The 18,195-nt window shown below is 40.1% G+C and overlaps 1 protein-coding gene across 7 annotated transcripts in view; it reads left to right on the top strand.

The window, feature by feature from the left end:
- Positions 1–15,025, top strand: part of tmc6b (transmembrane channel-like 6b) — a 55,913-nt gene extending 40,888 nt beyond the window's left edge. For all 7 annotated transcript variants that reach the window (XM_038986319.1, XM_038986317.1, XM_038986316.1 and 4 more), the window contains 6 exons: positions 2,501–2,576; positions 2,839–2,972; positions 3,421–3,597; positions 4,156–4,234; positions 13,309–13,407; positions 13,564–15,025. In XM_038986319.1, coding sequence (XP_038842247.1) covers positions 2,501–2,576; positions 2,839–2,972; positions 3,421–3,597; positions 4,156–4,234; positions 13,309–13,407; positions 13,564–13,578 — 580 coding nt within the window. In that variant the 3' untranslated portion in view covers positions 13,579–15,025. The remainder of the gene's footprint in view (positions 1–2,500; positions 2,577–2,838; positions 2,973–3,420; positions 3,598–4,155; positions 4,235–13,308; positions 13,408–13,563) is intronic.
- Positions 15,026–18,195: the final 3,170 nt, after the last annotated feature.

Raw genomic sequence — 18,195 nt, 5'->3', positions numbered from 1 at the left:
GGAGGTTGTAGTGATGTTGTATCTGTGTTGTGGAGGTTGTAGTGATGTTGTATCTGTGTTGTGGAGGTTGTAGTTATGTTGTATCTGTGTTGTGGAGGTTGTAGTGATGTTGTATCTGTGTTGTGGAGGTTGTAGTGATGTTGTATCTGTGTTGTGGAGGTTGTAGTGATGTTGTATCTGTGTTGTGGAGGTTGTAGTGATGTTGTATCTGTGTTGTGGAGGTTGTAGTGATGTTGTATCTGTGTTGTGGAGGTTGTAGTGATGTTGTGTCTGTGTTGTGGAGGTTGTAGTGATGTTGTGTCTGTGTTGTGGAGGTTGTAGTGATGTTGTGTCTGTGTTGTGGAGGTTGTAGTGATGTTGTGTCTGTGTTGTGGAGGTTGTAGTGATGTTGTGTCTGTGTTGTGGAGGTTGTAGTGATGTTGTGGAGGTTGTAGTGATGTTGTGTCTGTGTTGTGGAGGTTGTAGTGATGTTGTATCTGTGTTGTGGAGGTTGTAGTGATGTTGTATCTGTGTTGTGGAGGTTGTAGTGATGTTGTATCTGTGTTGTGGAGGTTGTAGTGTCTGTGTTGTGAAGGTTGTAGTGATGTTGTATCTGTGTTGTGGAGGTTGTATTTGTGTTGTGGAGGTTGTAGTGATGTTGTGTCTGTGTTGTGGAGGTTGTAGTGATGTTGTGTCTGTGTTGTGGAGGTTGTAGTGATGTTGTGTCTGTGTTGTGGAGGTTGTGGTGATGTTGTGTCTGTGTTGTGGAGGTTGTGGTGATGTTGTATCTGTGTTGTGGAGGTTGTAGTGATGTTGTATCTGTGTTGTGGAGGTTGTAGTGATGTTGTATCTGTGTTGTGGAGGTTGTAGTGATGTTGTATCTGTGTTGTGGAGGTTGTAGTGATGTTGTGTCTGTGTTGTGGAGGTTGTAGTGATGTTGTGTCTGTGTTGTGGAGGTTGTAGTGATGTTGTGTCTGTGTTGTGGAGGTTGTAGTGATGTTGTGTCTGTGTTGTGGAGGTTGTAGTGATGTTGTGGAGGTTGTAGTGATGTTGTGTCTGTGTTGTGGAGGTTGTAGTGATGTTGTGTCTGTGTTGTGGAGGTTGTAGTGATGTTGTGTCTGTGTTGTGGAGGTTGTAGTGATGTTGTGTCTGTGTTGTGGAGGTTGTAGTGATGTTGTGGAGGTTGTAGTGATGTTGTGTCTGTTGTGGAGGTTGTAGTGATGTTGTATCTGTGTTGTGGAGGTTGTAGTGATGTTGTGTCTGTGTTGTGGAGGTTGTAGTGATGTTGTGTCTGTGTTGTGGAGGTTGTAGTGATGTTGTGGAGGTTGTAGTGATGTTGTGTCTGTTGTGGAGGTTGTAGTGATGTTGTATCTGTGTTGTGGAGGTTGTAGTGATGTTGTATCTGTGTTGTGGAGGTTGTAGTGTCTGTGTTGTGAAGGTTGTAGTGATGTTGTATCTGTGTTGTGGAGGTTGTATCTGTGTTGTGGAGGTTGTAGTGATGTTGTGTCTGTGTTGTGGAGGTTGTAGTGATGTTGTATCTGTGTTGTGGAGGTTGTAGTGATGTTGTATCTGTGTTGTGGAGGTTGTAGTGATGTTGTGGAGGTTGTAGTGGTGTTGTATCTGTGTTGTGGAGGTCGTAGTGGTGTTGTATCTGTGTTGTGGAGGTTGTAGTGGTGTTGTATCTGTGTTGTGGAGGTTGTAGTGATGTTGAATCTGTGTTGTGGAGGTTGTAGTGATGTTGTATCTGTGTTGTGGAGGTTGTAGTGATGTTGTGGAGGTTGTAGTGATGTTGTATCTGTGTTGTGGAGGTTGTAGTGATGTTGTGTCTGTGTTGTGGAGGTTGTAGTGATGTTGTGTCTGTGTTGTGGAGGTTGTAGTGATGTTGTGTCTGTGTTGTGGAGGTTGTAGTGATGTTGTGTCTGTGTTGTGGAGGTTGTAGTGATGTTGTGTCTGTGTTGTGGAGGTTGTGGTGATGTTGTGTCTGTGTTGTGGAGGTTGTGGTGATGTTGTGTCTGTGTTGTGGAGGTTGTAGTGATGTTGTGTCTGTGTTGTGGAGGTTGTAGTGATGTTGTGTCTGTGTTGTGGAGGTTGTAGTGATGTTGTGTCTGTGTTGTGGAGGTTGTAGTGATGTTGTATCTGTGTTGTGGAGGTTGTAGTGATGTTGTATCTGTGTTGTGGAGGTTGTAGTGATGTTGTATCTGTGTTGTGGAGGTTGTAGTGATGTTGTATCTGTGTTGTGGAGGTTGTAGTGATGTTGAGTCTGTGTTGTGGAGGTTGTAGTGATGTTGAGTCTGTGTTGTGGAGGTTGTAGTGATGTTGTATCTGTGTTGTGGAGGTTGTGGTGATGTTGTATCTGTGTTGTGGAGGTTGTAGTGATGTTGTATCTGTGTTGTGGAGGTTGTAGTGATGTTGTATATGTGTTGTGGAGGTTGTAGTGATGTTGTGTCCGTGTTGTGGAGGTTGTAGTGATGTTGTATCTGTGTTGTGGAGGTTGTAGTGATGTTGTATCCGTGGTGTTTAGGTTGGGGGTGTTGTTCACTCCTCTGCTTCCTGCTGTACAGATCATCAAACTGCTGCTTCTCTTCTACATGAAGCAGGTACGTCTGTTCTGATCACTGTGATCATACTGCTAACTGCACTATGTACCCTAATTACTATCCAACTACAACTGAATGTCAACTGACATTTAACCTTGTCTTGACTCACAAACTGTTCTCTGACCGTATCCTGACAGTACTCTCTCTCTCTGTGTGTGTGTGTGTGTGTGTGTGTGTGTGTGTGTGTGTGTGTGTGTGTGTGTGTGTGTGTGTGTGTGTGTGTGTGTGTGTGTGTGTGTGTGTGTGTGTGTGTGTCCACCAGACTAGTGTGATGATGAACTGCCAGTCCCCTAGGAAGCCCTATAGAGCCAGTCAGATGAGCACCATCTTCATCACTCTCCTCTGCTGCCCTTCCTTCCTGGGGGCTGCTGTTTGTGTCAGCTACACCATGTGGAGGTAAGGAGAGATGGATGTCACTAACACACACACTGAAGATGTTGAACACACACTAGCAAATTCAAACACACACATACCTGCAATATACATTACTCACATAGATAACATAGTATATCAATCTCTCTCCCTCCCCTCCTCTCCCTCCTCTCCCTCCCCTCCTCTCCCTCCCCTCCTCTCCCTCCCCTCCCCTCCTCTCCCTCCTCTCCCTCCTCTCCCTCCCCTCCTCTCCCTCCCCTCCTCTCCCTCCCCTCCCCTCCTCTCCCTCCTCTCCCTCCCCTCCTCTCCCTCCCCTCCCTCATCTCCCTCCCCTCCTCTCCCTCCCTCCCTCCTCTCCCTCCCCCTCCACTCCCTCCTCTCCCTCCCCTCCTCTCCACTCCCTCCTCTCCCTCCCCTCCTCTCCCTCCCCTCCTCTCCACTCCCTCCTCTCCCTCCCCTCCTCTCCCTCCAGTATCCGTCCGTCTGAGTCATGCGGGCCGTTCCGTAGCCTGTCCACTATGTTCCAGTCAGGGAAGCTGTGGGTGAAGGAGTTGGAGACACACAACCCTAACCTGGCCTGGTTAGCCTGGGCTCACAGCTACATAGTGGAGAACCCTCTGTTTCTGTTCCTGGCTGCTGGGATCTTCCTGTGAGTCACACACACACACATGCGCGCACACACACACACACACACACACACACACACACACACACACACACACACACACACACACACACACAGAGAGAGACCGGTGTACAGACACAGACAGGTACACACACACACACACACACACACACAGAGAGAGAGACCGGTGTACAGACACAGACAGGTAAACACACAGACACACACACACACACACAGACACACACAGACAGACAGACAGACAGACAGACAGACACACACAGACAGACACACACAGAGAGAGACCGGTGTACAGACACAGACAGGTAAACACACAGACACACACACACACACACACACACACACACAGACACACACAGACAGACAGACAGACAGACTAGCCTGGGCTCACAGCTACATGGTGGAGAACCCTCTGTTCCTGGTATCTTCCTGTAAGCAGGATGATAGTTTGAGGGATTTGACACAAACTAAGTTCCTTCAGGTTGCTTTGATCATTTCCTGTCAGTGTCTCTGTAAAGGAGAATGTTGTTGTGTGTTTTCATACTGTCTCTCTGTGTCTCTCAGGATAGTGATTTACTTCAACACCCAGGTGGTGGATGGACAGAGGAAGATTATCAGTCTGCTGCAGGAGCAAATAGAAAACGTAACGTCAACTCTCTTATACAATACTAATGTGACTTAACCCTTTATAACAGTGTGACGTAACCCTTTATAACAGTGTGACGTAACCCTTTATAACAGTGTGACGTAACCCTTTATAACAGTGTGACGTAACCCTTTATAACAGTGTGACTTAACCCTTTATAACAGTGTGACTTAACCCTTTATAACAGTGTGACGTAACCCGTTATAACAGTGTGACGTAACCCTTTATAACAGTGTGACTTAACCCTTTATAACAGTGTTATACAGATAGAAAACGTAACGTCAACTCTCTTATACAATACTAATGTGACTTAACCCTTTATAACAGTGTGACTTAACCCTTTATAACAACGTTTTCTATCTGGATAACACTATGTCGCAACCCTCTTATACAATACTAATGTGACTTAACCCTTTATAACAGTGTGACTTAACCCTTTATAACAACGTTTTCTATCTGGATAACACTATGATAACTACTCACTAACTGTAAGTCTCTCTGGATCAGAGTGTCTGCTAAATGACTCACTAACTGTAAGTCTCTCTGGATCAGAGCGTCTGCTAAATGACTCACTAACTGTAAGTCTCTCTGGATCAGAGCGTCTGCTAAATGACTCACTAACTGTAAGTCTCTCTGGATCAGAGCGTCTGCTAAATGACTCACTAACTGTAAATCTCTCTGGATCAGAGTGTCTGCTAAATGACTCACTAACTGTAAGTGACTCTGGATCAGAGCGTCTGCTAAATGACTCACTAACTGTAAGTCTCTCTGGATCAGAGCGTCTGCTAAATGACTCACTAACTGTAAGTCTCTCTGGATCAGAGCGTCTGCTAAATGACTCACTAACTGTAAGTCTCTCTGGATCAGAGCGTCTGCTAAATGACTCACTAACTGTAAGTCTCTCTGGATCAGAGCGTCTGCTAAATGACTCACTAACTAAGTCGCTCTAGATCAGAGCGTCTGCTAAATGACTCACTAACTGTAAGTCTCTCTGGATCAGAGTGTCTGCTAAATGACTCACTAACTGTAAGTGACTCTGGATCAGAGCGTCTGCTAAATGACTCACTAACTGTAAGTCTCTCTGGAACAGAGAGTCTGCTAAATGACTCACTAACTGTAAGTCTCTCTGGATCAGAGTGTCTGCTAAATGACTCACTAACTGTAAGTGACTCTGGATCAGAGCGTCTGCTAAATGACTCACTAACTGTAAGTCTCTCTGGATCAGAGCGTCTGCTAAATGACTCACTAACTGTAAGTCTCTCTGGATCAGAGTGTCTGCTAAATGACTCACTAACTGTAAGTCTCTCTGGATCAGAGCGTCTGCTAAATGACTCACTAACTGTAAGTCTCTCTGGATCAGAGTGTCTGCTAAATGACTCACTAACTGTAAGTCTCTCTGGATCAGAGCGTCTGCTAATGACTCACTAACTGTAATTCTCTCTGGGTCAGAGAGTCTGCTAAATGACTCACTAACTGTAAGTGACTCTGGATCAGAGCGTCTGCTAAATGACTCACTAACTGTAAGTCTCTCTGGAACAGAGAGTCTGCTAAATGACTCACTAACTGTAAGTCTCTCTGGATCAGAGCGTCTGCTAAATGACTCACTAACTGTAAGTCTCTCTGGATCAGAGCGTCTGCTAAATGACTCACTAACTGTAAGTCTCTCTGGATCAGAGCGTCTGCTAAATGACTCACTAACTGTAAGTCTCTCTGGATCAGAGCGTCTGCTAAATGACTCACTAACTGTAAGTCTCTCTGGATCAGAGCGTCTGCTGAATGACTCACTAACTGTAAGTCTCTCTGGGTCAGAGCGTCTGCTAAATGACTCACTAACTGTAAGTCTCTCTGGATCAGAGCGTCTGCTAAATGACTCACTAACTGTAAGTCTCTCTGGATCAGAGCGTCTGCTAAATGACTCACTAACTGTAAGTCTCTCTGGATCAGAGCGTCTGCTAAATGACTCACTAACTGTAAGTCTCTCTGGATCAGAGCGTCTGCTAAATGACTCACTAACTGTAAGTCTCTCTGGATCAGAGCGTCTGCTAAATGACTCACTAACTGTAAGTCTCTCTGGATCAGAGCGTCTGCTAAATGACTCACTAACTGTAAGTCTCTCTGGGTCAGAGCGTCTACTAAATGACTCACTAACTGTAAGTCTCTCTGGGTCAGAGCGTCTGCTGAATGACTCACTAACTGTAAGTCTCTCTGGGTCAGAGCGTCTGCTAAATGACTCACTAACTGTAAGTCTCTCTGGATCAGAGCGTCTGCTAAATGACTCACTAACTGTAAGTCTCTCTGGATCAGAGCGTCTGCTGAATGACTAAAATGTCAATGTAGAAAATGTACTTTCAACAGTGTTCTAACACTGTGTATAATGTGTTAATGGAGTGTTCTAACACTGTGTTTAATGTGTTAATGGTGTATTCTAACACTGTTAATGGAGTGTTCTAACACTGTGTATAATGTGTTAATGGAGTGTTCTAACACTGTATAATGTGTTAATGGAGTGTTCTAACACTGTGTATAATGTGTTAATGGAGTGTTCTAACACTGTGTTTAATGTGTTAATGGTGTATTCTAACACTGTTAATGGAGTGTTCTAACACTGTGTTAATGGTGTGTTCTAACACTGTGTATAATGTGTTAATGGAGTGTTCTAACACTGTGTATAAAGTGTTAATGGAGTGTTCTAACACTGTGTATAATGTGTTAATGGACCTTTAACGAGTCACCAACCCGGATCCGGGATCACCCCCCACTCCCCCCCCACTGAGTAGCATAGCTAGCATAGCGTCACAAGTAAATTGTAGCATCTAAATATCATTAAATCACAAGTCCAAGACACCAGATGAAAGATACAGATCTTGTGAATAAAGCCACCATTTCAGATTTTTAAAATGTTTTACAGGGAAGACACTATGTAAATCTATTAGCTAACCACGTTAGCATAAGACACAATTTTTTTACTCCAACAGTTTTTTCCTGCGTCAGTAGCTATCACTAATTCGACTAAATAAAAATATATATAGCCACTAACCAAGAAACAACTTCATAAGATGACAGTCTGATAACATATTTATGGTATAGCATAGTTTTTTTTTGAAAAATGTGCATTTTTCAGGTATAAATCACAGTTCTACATTGCAGCTGCAATCTGAAATAGTGCCGACGCAGCCAGAACAATTACAGAGACCAACGTCATATAACTAATTACTTATCTTAAAACATTTCAGAAAAATACACAGCGTACAGATATTGAAAGCCCAACATCTGGTGAATCCAAACAATATTTCAGATTTATTAAATGTTTTATAGCGAAAACAAAATGTAGCGCTAAATTAGCATAGCCACGCCAGCCAGAACCAGCTGGGCGCCCCCGACCAGTTCACATGCACGACAGATATATGAAATAACATCGTAAATTGGGTCTTACTATTGCTGATCTTTCATCAGAATGTTGATCAAGGTGTCCTTAGTCCTGATGAGTCGTTCAATCCATTCATAATGGCAACTTTCCCTCTTCATTTAGCATATGTACTGGTCGACTGGCCAAAGTAAAAAAAGTCACAGAACGGAACACGGCAAAACTCCCGAAAAAATTCAAATAATCTGATTAAACTATATTGAAAAAACATACATTAAGATGATATGGTCACATGTATCAAACAAACTTCGAGACGGAGATAGTTTTCATCCGTAACGGCAGCAAAACAGTAGACAATCGCACCTCCAAATAGCGCGATTCAGAGAACCGGAAGTTGTCGGTCACGCCAAAGAAATAGGTCTTATTTCACGTCAGTACAAGATAAACAAAAAATTTCTCCTCTGACGTCCTCTTGACACCCAGAGGAAGACGAATGAAGTGTGTTTCGGGTCATAGGTGGCGTGACCATATATAGGCAGAGCGTTGAAGCGAGCATACACATCTTGCATTCTTCTTCTTGGTCAGGGAAAGTGCTGTCAAATGACTTCTGTTTCACTCAGAGACAAAATTGAAACGGTTTTAGAAACTATAGATTGTTTTCTATCCAATGGTATTAATTCTATGCATATAGTAAGAGCAATAATTGAATAAGAGGCAGTTTAATCTGTAGAGGAAATTATGCTAATGCAAAAACAGCACCCCCTATAGTGGCAAGAAGTTAATGGAGTGTTCTAACACTGTGTATAATGTGTTAATGGAGTGTTCTAACACTGTGTATAATGTGTTAATGGAGTGTTCTAACACTGTGTATAATGTGTTAATGGAGTGTTCTAACACTGTGTATAATGTGTTAATGGAGTGTTCTAACACTGTGTATAATGTGTTAATGGTGTGTTCTAACACTGTGTATAATGTGTTAATGGGGTGTTCTAACACTGTGTATAATGTGTTAATGGGGTGTTCTAACACTGTGTATAATGTGTTAATGGAGTGTTCTAACACTGTGTATAATGTGTTAATGGAGTGTTCTAACACTGTGTATAAAGTGTTAATGGTGTATTCTAACACTGTGTATAATGGAGTGTTCTAACACTGTGTTAATGGAGTGTTCTAACACTGTGTATAATGTGTTAATGGAGTGTTCTATCACTGTGTATAATGTGTTAATGGAGTGTTCTAACACTGTGTATAATGGAGTGTTCTAACACTGTGTATAATGTGTTAATGGAGTGTTCTAACACTGTGTATAAGGTGTTAATGGTGTTTTCTAACACTGTTAATGGAGTGTTCTAACACTGTGTTAATGGAGTGTTCTAACACTGTGTATAATGTGTTAATGGAGTGTTCTAACACTGTGTATAATGTGTTAATGGAGTATTCTAACACTGTGTATAATGGAGTGTTCTAACACTGTGTTAATGGAGTGTTCTAACACTGTGTATAATGTGTTAATGGAGTGTTCTAACACTGTGTATAATGTGTTAATGGAGTGTTCTAACACTGTGTTAATGGAGTGTTCTAACACTGTGTTAATGGAGTGTTCTAACACTGTGTGTAATGGAGTGTTCTAACACTGTGTATAATGTGTTAATGGACTTTTCCAACACTGTATAATGTGTTAATGGGGTGTTCTAACACTGTGTATAATGTGTTAATGGAGTGTTCTAACACTGTGTTAATGGAGTGTTCTAACACTGTGTATAATGTGTTCATGGGGTGTTCTAACACTGTGTATAATGTGTTCATGGGGTGTTCTAACACTGTGTATAATGTGTTAATGGAGTGTTCTAACACTGTATAATGTGTTAATGGAGTGTTCTAACACTGTGTATAATGTGTTAATGGAGTGTTCTAACACTGTGTATAAAGTGTTAATGGTGTATTCTAACACTGTATAATGGAGTGTTCTAACACTGTGTATAATGGAGTGTTCTAACACTGTGTATAATGTGTTAATGGAGTGTTCTATCACACTGTATAATGTGTTAATGGAGTGTTCTAACACTGTATAATGTGTTAATGGAGTGTTCTAACACTGTGTATAAAGTGTTAATGGTGTATTCTAACACTGTGTATAATGGAGTGTTCTAACACTGTGTATAATGGAGTGTTCTAACACTGTGTTAATGGAGTGTTCTAACACTGTGTATAATGTGTTAATGGAGTGTTCTATCACTGTGTATAATGTGTTAATGGAGTGTTCTAACACTGTATAATGTGTTAATGGAGTGTTCTAACACTGTATAATGTGTTAATGGAGTGTTCTAACACTGTGTATAAAGTGTTAATGGTGTATTCTAACACTGTGTATAATGGAGTGTTCTAACACTGTGTTAATGGAGTGTTCTAACACTGTGTATAATGTGTTAATGGAGTGTTCTATCACTGTGTATAATGGAGTGTTCTAACACTGTGTATAATGTGTTAATGGAGTGTTCTATCACTGTGTATAATGTGTTATTGGTGTGTTCTAACACTGTGTATACTGTTTTAATGGAGTGTTCTAACACTGTGTATAATGTGTTAATGGAGTGTTCTAACACTGTGTATAATGTGTTAATGGAGTGTTCTAACACTGTGTATAATGTGTTAATGGTGTGTTCTAACACTGTGTATAATGTGTTAATGGGGTGTTCTAACACTGTGTATAATGTGTTAATGGAGTGTTCTAACACTGTATAATGTGTTAATGGAGTGTTCTAACACTGTGTATAATGTGTTAATGGAGTGTTCTATCACTGTGTATAATGTGTTAATGGAGTGTTCTAACACTGTGTATAATGGAGTGTTCTAACACTGTGTATAATGTGTTAATGGAGTGTTCTATCACTGTGTATAATGTGTTAATGGAGTGTTCTATCACTGTGTATAATGTGTTAATGGAGTGTTCTAACACTGTATAATGTGTTAATGGAGTGTTCTAACACTGTGTATAATGTGTTAATGGAGTGTTCTAACACTGTGTATAAAGTGTTAATGGTGTATTCTAACACTGTGTATAATGGAGTGTTCTAACACTGTGTTAATGGAGTGTTCTATCACTGTGTATAATGTGTTAATGGAGTGTTCTATCACTGTGTATAATGGAGTGTTCTAACACTGTGTATAATGTGTTAATGGAGTGTTCTATCACTGTGTATAATGTGTTAATGGAGTGTTCTAACACTGTGTATAATGGAGTGTTCTAACACTGTGTATAATGTGTTAATGGAGTGTTCTATCACTGTGTATAATGTGTTAATGGAGTGTTCTATCACTGTGTATAATGGAGTGTTCTAACACTGTGTATAATGTGTTAATGGAGTGTTCTATCACTGTGTATAATGTGTTATTGGTGTGTTCTAACACTGTGTATAATGTGTTAATGGAGTGTTCTAACACTGTGTATAATGTGTTAATGGAGTGTTCTATCACTGTGTATAAGGTGTTAATGGTGTATTCTAACACTGTTAATGGAGTGTTCTAACACTGTGTTAATGGAGTGTTCTAACACTGTGTATAATGTGTTAATGGAGTGTTCTAACACTGTGTATAATGGAGTGTTCTAACACTGTGTATAATGTGTTAATGGAGTGTTCTAACACTGTGTATAAGGTGTTAATGGTGTATTCTAACACTGTTAATGGAGTGTTCTAACACTGTGTTAATGGAGTGTTCTAACACTGTGTATAATGTGTTAATGGAGTGTTCTAACACTGTGTATAATGTGTTAATGGAGTATTCTAACACTGTGTATAATGGAGTGTTCTAACACTGTGTTAATGGAGTGTTCTAACACTGTGTATAATGTGTTAATGGAGTGTTCTAACACTGTGTATAATGTGTTAATGGAGTGTTCTAACACTGTGTTAATGGAGTGTTCTAACACTGTGTGTAATGGAGTGTTCTAACACTGTGTGTAATGGAGTGTTCTAACACTGTGTATAATGTGTTAATGGACTTTTCCAACACTGTATAATGTGTTAATGGAGTGTTCTAACACTGTGTATAATGTGTTAATGGAGTGTTCTAACACTGTGTTAATGGAGTGTTCTAACACTGTGTATAATGGAGTGTTCTAACACTGTGTATAATGTGTTAATGGAGTGTTCTATCACTGTGTATAATGTGTTAATGGAGTGTTCTAACACTGTGTATAATGTGTTAATGGAGTGTTCTATCACTGTGTATAATGGAGTGTTCTAACACTGTGTATAATGTGTTAATGTATTGTTCTATCACTGTGTATAATGTGTTATTGGTGTGTTCTAACACTGTGTATACTGTTTTAATGGAGTGTTCTAACACTGTGTATAATGTGTTAATGGGGTGTTCTAACACTGTGTATAATGTGTTAATGGGGTGTTCTAACACTGTGTATAATGTGTTAATGGGGTGTTCTAACACTGTGTATAATGTGTTAATGGAGTGTTCTAACACTGTGTATAAAGTGTTACTGGAGTGTTCTAACACTGTGTATAATGTGTTAATGGTGTGTTCTAACACTGTGTATAATGTGTTAATGGGGTGTTCTAACACTGTGTATAATGTGTTAATGGAGTGTTCTAACACTGTATAATGTGTTAATGGAGTGTTCTAACACTGTGTATAATGTGTTAATGGAGTGTTCTAACACTGTATAATGTGTTAATGGAGTGTTCTAACACTGTGTATAATGTGTTAATGGAGTGTTCTAACACTGTGTATAAAGTGTTAATGGTGTATTCTAACACTGTGTATAATGGAGTGTTCTAACACTGTGTTAATGGAGTGTTCTATCACTGTGTATAATGGAGTGTTCTAACACTGTGTATAATGTGTTAATGGAGTGTTCTATCACTGTGTATAATGTGTTAATGGAGTGTTCTAACACTGTGTATAATGGAGTGTTCTAACACTGTGTATAATGTGTTAATGGAGTGTTCTATCACTGTGTATAATGTGTTAATGGAGTGTTCTATCACTGTGTATAATGTGTTAATGGAGTGTTCTAACACTGTATAATGTGTTAATGGAGTGTTCTATCACTGTGTATAATGTGTTAATGGAGTGTTCTAACACTGTGTATAATGGAGTGTTCTAACACTGTGTATAATGTGTTAATGGAGTGTTCTAACACTGTGTATAAGGTGTTAATGGTGTATTCTAACACTGTTAATGGAGTGTTCTAACACTGTGTTAATGGAGTGTTCTAACACTGTGTATAATGTGTTAATGGAGTGTTCTAACACTGTGTATAATGTGTTAATGGAGTATTCTAACACTGTGTATAATGGAGTGTTCTAACACTGTGTTAATGGAGTGTTCTAACACTGTGTATAATGTGTTAATGGAGTGTTCTAACACTGTGTATAATGTGTTAATGGAGTGTTCTAACACAGTGTTAATGGAGTGTTCTAACACTGTGTGTAATGGAGTGTTCTAACACTGTGTGTAATGGCGTGTTCTAACACTGTGTATAATGTGTTAATGGAGTGTTCTAACACTGTGTTAATGGAGTGTTCTAACACTGTGTATAATGAAGTGTTCTAACACTGTGTATAATGTGTTAATGGAGTGTTCTATCACTGTGTATAATGTGTTAATGGAGTGTTCTAACACTGTGTATAAGGTGTTAATGGCCAGCTACATGGTTGTTCCCTGCTGACCTGTGTCATTGTGTCTCTAGGAGGGGGAGGATAAGAAGTTCCTGATCACTCGTCTCCAGGCCATCCACCAGCAGAAACGACCCCTCTCCCCTCGCAGACTCACCAGTCAGGCCAGTCAGGTGTGTGTGTATGAGAGAGAGAGAGAGTTTGTGTATGGTAGAGTATGTGTATGAAGGAGGGAGTGTGTGTGTGTGTGTGTGTGGCTGCATGCATTCTTTTGTTCCCAATTTCTCCTGGCTCACATTTCTGACCATTTTCTCCTGTCCTCTTCCCAGGATTCCAACAGCTAGCATTCCAACTACTGAAACAGCATTCTCTCCTTTCTCCGTGGAGGGAATATCTCAGTAAATCTCTGAATATCCTTTGGAAAATGTTCTGAATGGACCAACCTGGATGTAGCTCTCCTCTCCTGCCTCTGGGAAGAGCTGTTAAGGAATTCTTCAACTGGAGAACTATTCTCTGAGGATGTCGTCTTTCCCAGGAAGCTGAGTTGGGACTGGGACGAGAAAGGAATTTACTTCTTTACAATAACAAATCCCACATACGCCAAAATATGATTCTGATAGGATCCACACTCTTTCCCAGGAATCTGGTCCTTATAAGGATTGGGAATAGGATTGGGAATGGGACAAAGCAGGTTTTCCCTCTTCCAACAACAGGCTACACCTCATAGGGAAAGACCACTGTCTTTATAGGATCTTACTATGGCCAAGCCATAGGCTACACCTTACTGTAACTAGGCTACACCTTACTGTAACTAGGCTACATCTTACTGTAACTAGGCTACATCTTACTGTAACTAGGCTACACCTTACTGTAACTAGGCTACACCTTACTGTAACTAGGCTACATAGGAAAATACCACTGAGTTTATATGAACTTACTATGGCCAAGCCATAAGCTACACCTTACTGTTTATTCTTCATATAATATGACAGGACATGCCACTGTCACAAAACAATGGTTTATCGAAGCTCAATACTTTCAGCCAAGGATCTTTGTCCTTTTTTAAAAGTTGGATTGGAACCCCTGGTCATGAGAGAGGATGTAGGGGTGAAGAGGTGAGGAAACGAGACTGGGATACGGTCTGCTTGTAGGGACACAGAACTGAATGCGTTTTTTACAAACAATATTTTTTGTAAAAAAAATTTTTTTATTTTTTTCTTTGAATAGGGAACATATCAAATGCCAAGAAGCTGCCAACATTGCACAAAGGATTACAACAGTGGCATTGTTAAGCAGGGTGAATTCTGTGAAATATAGGAATTGTATTTTTTAATTGTAAATAGTATGTTTTTTTTTTAAATTACTTTAATGTTTTTATTGTATAAACTGGTATTTTGTCAACAGCCCTTTCATACCAACTGTGAACAAATAGGGTATTTCTTTCCGTTTCTGATATAAAATGTTTTTGATATGTTTTTATGTTAATTGGTGGTCAGTCTCATCTCTGCTTCTGAAATGGCACTCTTCCCTACATAGTGCACAACTTTATAGGGCGCTGGTCTTAAGTAGTGCACTATGTAGAGAATAGGGTACCTTTTTGGATGCATCCTCTGTTTACTGTCTCTGTAGGAGGAATCCACCTCTTAGTATCGGGTGATCTGATTGGTTCGTTCAAACAGGAAATGGTCTTAGAAGATCAACCACTGGAACAGTACGTTATTTGAATCTCTTTTTGTTTTTAAGTTGTTTTATTGTTTGTTTATTTTATACGTCATTAAATGTTTTACCATATTTGTGTGTGTATTTGCTTATCTGATGTGTACCTAGTGGTTACGCTACACTTGTACTTTTCAGTGGAGAAATCTAATATAAATCATTGAAAAATACATCTTTCTATTATTTAACACAATTATGATGTATTACAGACATGCAATCAGCACCATAAAAAGAGCTAAATATATTTCAAAAGAATCACTTTCTTGTCGTAATAGCACTCATACAGGATACACCTAATACATATGAAGTAGAACAGCACTCATACAGGATACACCTAATACATATGAAGTATAACAGCACTCATACAGGATACACCTAATACATATGAAGTAGAACAGCACTCATACAGGATACATCTAATACATATGAAGTAGAACAGCACTCATACAGGATACATCTAATACATATGAAGTAGAACAGCACTCATACAGGATACATCTAATACATATGAAGTAGAACAGTACTCATACAGGATACATCTAATACATATGAAGTATAACAGCACTCATACAGGATACATCTAATACATATGAAGTATAACAGCACTCATACAGGATACATCTAATACATATGAAGTATAACAGTACTCATACAGGATACACCTAATACATATGAAGTATAACAGCACTCATACAGGATACATCTAATACATATGAAGTATAACAGCACTCATACAGGATACATCTAATACATATGAAGTATAACAGTACTCATACAGGATACACCTAATACATATGAAGTATAACAGCACTCATACAGGATACACCTAATACATATGAAGTATAACAGCACTCATACAGGATACATCTAATACATATGAAGTATAACAGCACTCATACAGGATACATCTAATACATATGAAGTATAACAGCACTCATACAGGATACACCTAATACATATGAAGTATAACAGCACTCATACAGGATACATCTAATACATATGAAGTATAACAGCACTCATACAGGATACACCTAATACATATGAAGTATAACAGCACTCATACATGATACATCTAATAAATATCAACTCCAAAGTAGCTTGAGTTTAGGGTTGCAAAAATCCACCAGAAATCCTGGTTTAAAGATTCCCAGATTCTATGTTTATTCCCTCCTGACTCCAGGAAACTTCCAACTGTGATTTCAGGAACATTTTGGGAAAGTTACTGAAAATGTGCAACCCTTTGTTGAGTTCAAACAGTTAATCACATAACCTTTTAGAGATACTAAAGTATAACCCATTATTATCCTTGTATAAAAGCCTATGTGGTTAAAAGCACCAGTCAGTAATATTTACCGAGGGAGAGTTGGAAGCAGCAAGAATACAAATGTTTGTAATTCTCAAAATCTCCAGTAGAGAGCGCCATATCATAAATCTCCCATTCCCCACATACTGTATCAGGCATCCATCCAGACATCTCTCCCATTCCCCACATACTGTATCAGCCATCCATCCAGACATTCCCCACATACTGTATCAGCCAGACATTCCCCACATACTGTATCAGCCATCCATCCAGACATTCCCCACATACTGTATCAGCCAGACATTCCCCACATACTGTATCAGCCAGACATTCCCCACATACTGTATCAGCCATCCATCCAGATATTCCCCACATACTGTATCAGCCATCCATCCAGACATCTCTCCCATTCCCCACATACTGTATCAGCCATCCATCTAGACATTCCCCACATACTGTATCAGCCATCCATCCAGATATTCCCCACATACTGTATCAGCCATCCATCCAGACATCTCTCCCACTCCCCACATACTGTATCAGCCATCCATCCAGGCATCTCTCCCATTCCCCACATACTGTATCAGCCATCCATCCAGAAATTCCCCACATACTGTATCAGACATCCATCCAGACATTCCCCACATACTGTATCAGCCATCCATCCAGACATCTCTCCCATTCCCCACATACTGTATCAGCCATCCATCCAGAAATTCCCCACATACTGTATCAGACATCCATCCAGACATTCCCCACATACTGTATCAGCCAGACATTCCCCACATACTGTATCAGCCATCCATCCAGACATTCCCCACATACTGTATCAGCCATCCATCCAGACATTCCCCACATACTGTATCAGCCATCCATCTCTCACTCTGCTAGTAGCCTATGTTTAGGTGTGGCAGTCTCCATCCCCCTCTGCTGGTTAGTTCAGATGTGGCAGTAGGCTGTGTGGTCGTTTGAGACAACTCTGATCAATCAATCAGTTCTAGTGAACCCTGTTACTATGGCTGTGTTTACACAGGCAGCCCAATTCTGGCCCAATTATTGGTAAAAGACCCTGATCTGATTGGTTAGAAGACCAATTAGTGTAAATAGATCAGAATTAGGCTGCCTGTGTAAACGTAGCCTATGAGGGGCTCGCTATAATCCACTGCCTTCCATATCAGAAGCTTGATTCTGTATCTTCTGTAGCATTGATCAAAATGATAATTGAAGTCTATCAAGTCATTACAGTCTGAGGATTCCACTTCATTTACATTCACAACTTCTACATCTATTATGCATATATATATTTTCAAAATACACAAGTCCGTTGTCTTATTTACTTTAAAACTAACAGAATGCGTCCCAAATGACGATCTATTCCCAAAATATTGCATATTGCACTAGTTTTGACCAGAGCCCTATGGGGGAATCTGATGCCATTTGGGACAGTATCCTTAAAACGGATGACGTTCCATTTATGTATGTCTTTTCGCGCCTTAATAATTATTTCAGTATAGTTGAGTTCTGTTCAGGTTTGGCTGAGTTGAGTTCAGCGTTGTTGAGTAAAGCATTGTTCAGTTGTTTGAACTCAAACTTAGCAGTTCCGTTGTTGTGTTCTAATAACTAAAAATGAGTTATTATTCAGTTGAGTCGAGTTCTGTCCCGTTGCAGACACTATTCAAGCTGCGTTCAGAGTTGAGGTGTTTTGAGTTGCACCAAGTCAAAGTTCTGAATTCAGATCCATAGAGTCCAGTTCAGTTTAGCACAGTAACTTTTTCTGTTCAGTTCTGTTGCTTTTGGGGTTCGCTCAGTTTTGTTCAGTCCTGTTGCTTAGAGTTCAGTTCTGTTTCTATTCTGTTTTTGCATTGAGTTCCGTTCATCTCCACCAAAGCGTTCTTTGGTCCATGCCCTGCTGTGTCAGAGTGTGTGTGTGCGTTTCATTTCA

This window comes from Salvelinus namaycush, unplaced genomic scaffold (genome assembly GCF_016432855.1).
Source record: "Salvelinus namaycush isolate Seneca unplaced genomic scaffold, SaNama_1.0 Scaffold454, whole genome shotgun sequence".
Classification (NCBI taxonomy): Eukaryota; Metazoa; Chordata; class Actinopteri; order Salmoniformes; family Salmonidae; genus Salvelinus; species Salvelinus namaycush.
Note: the sequence above shows the minus strand (reverse complement) of the source record. Positions and strands in the feature narration are given on the sequence as shown.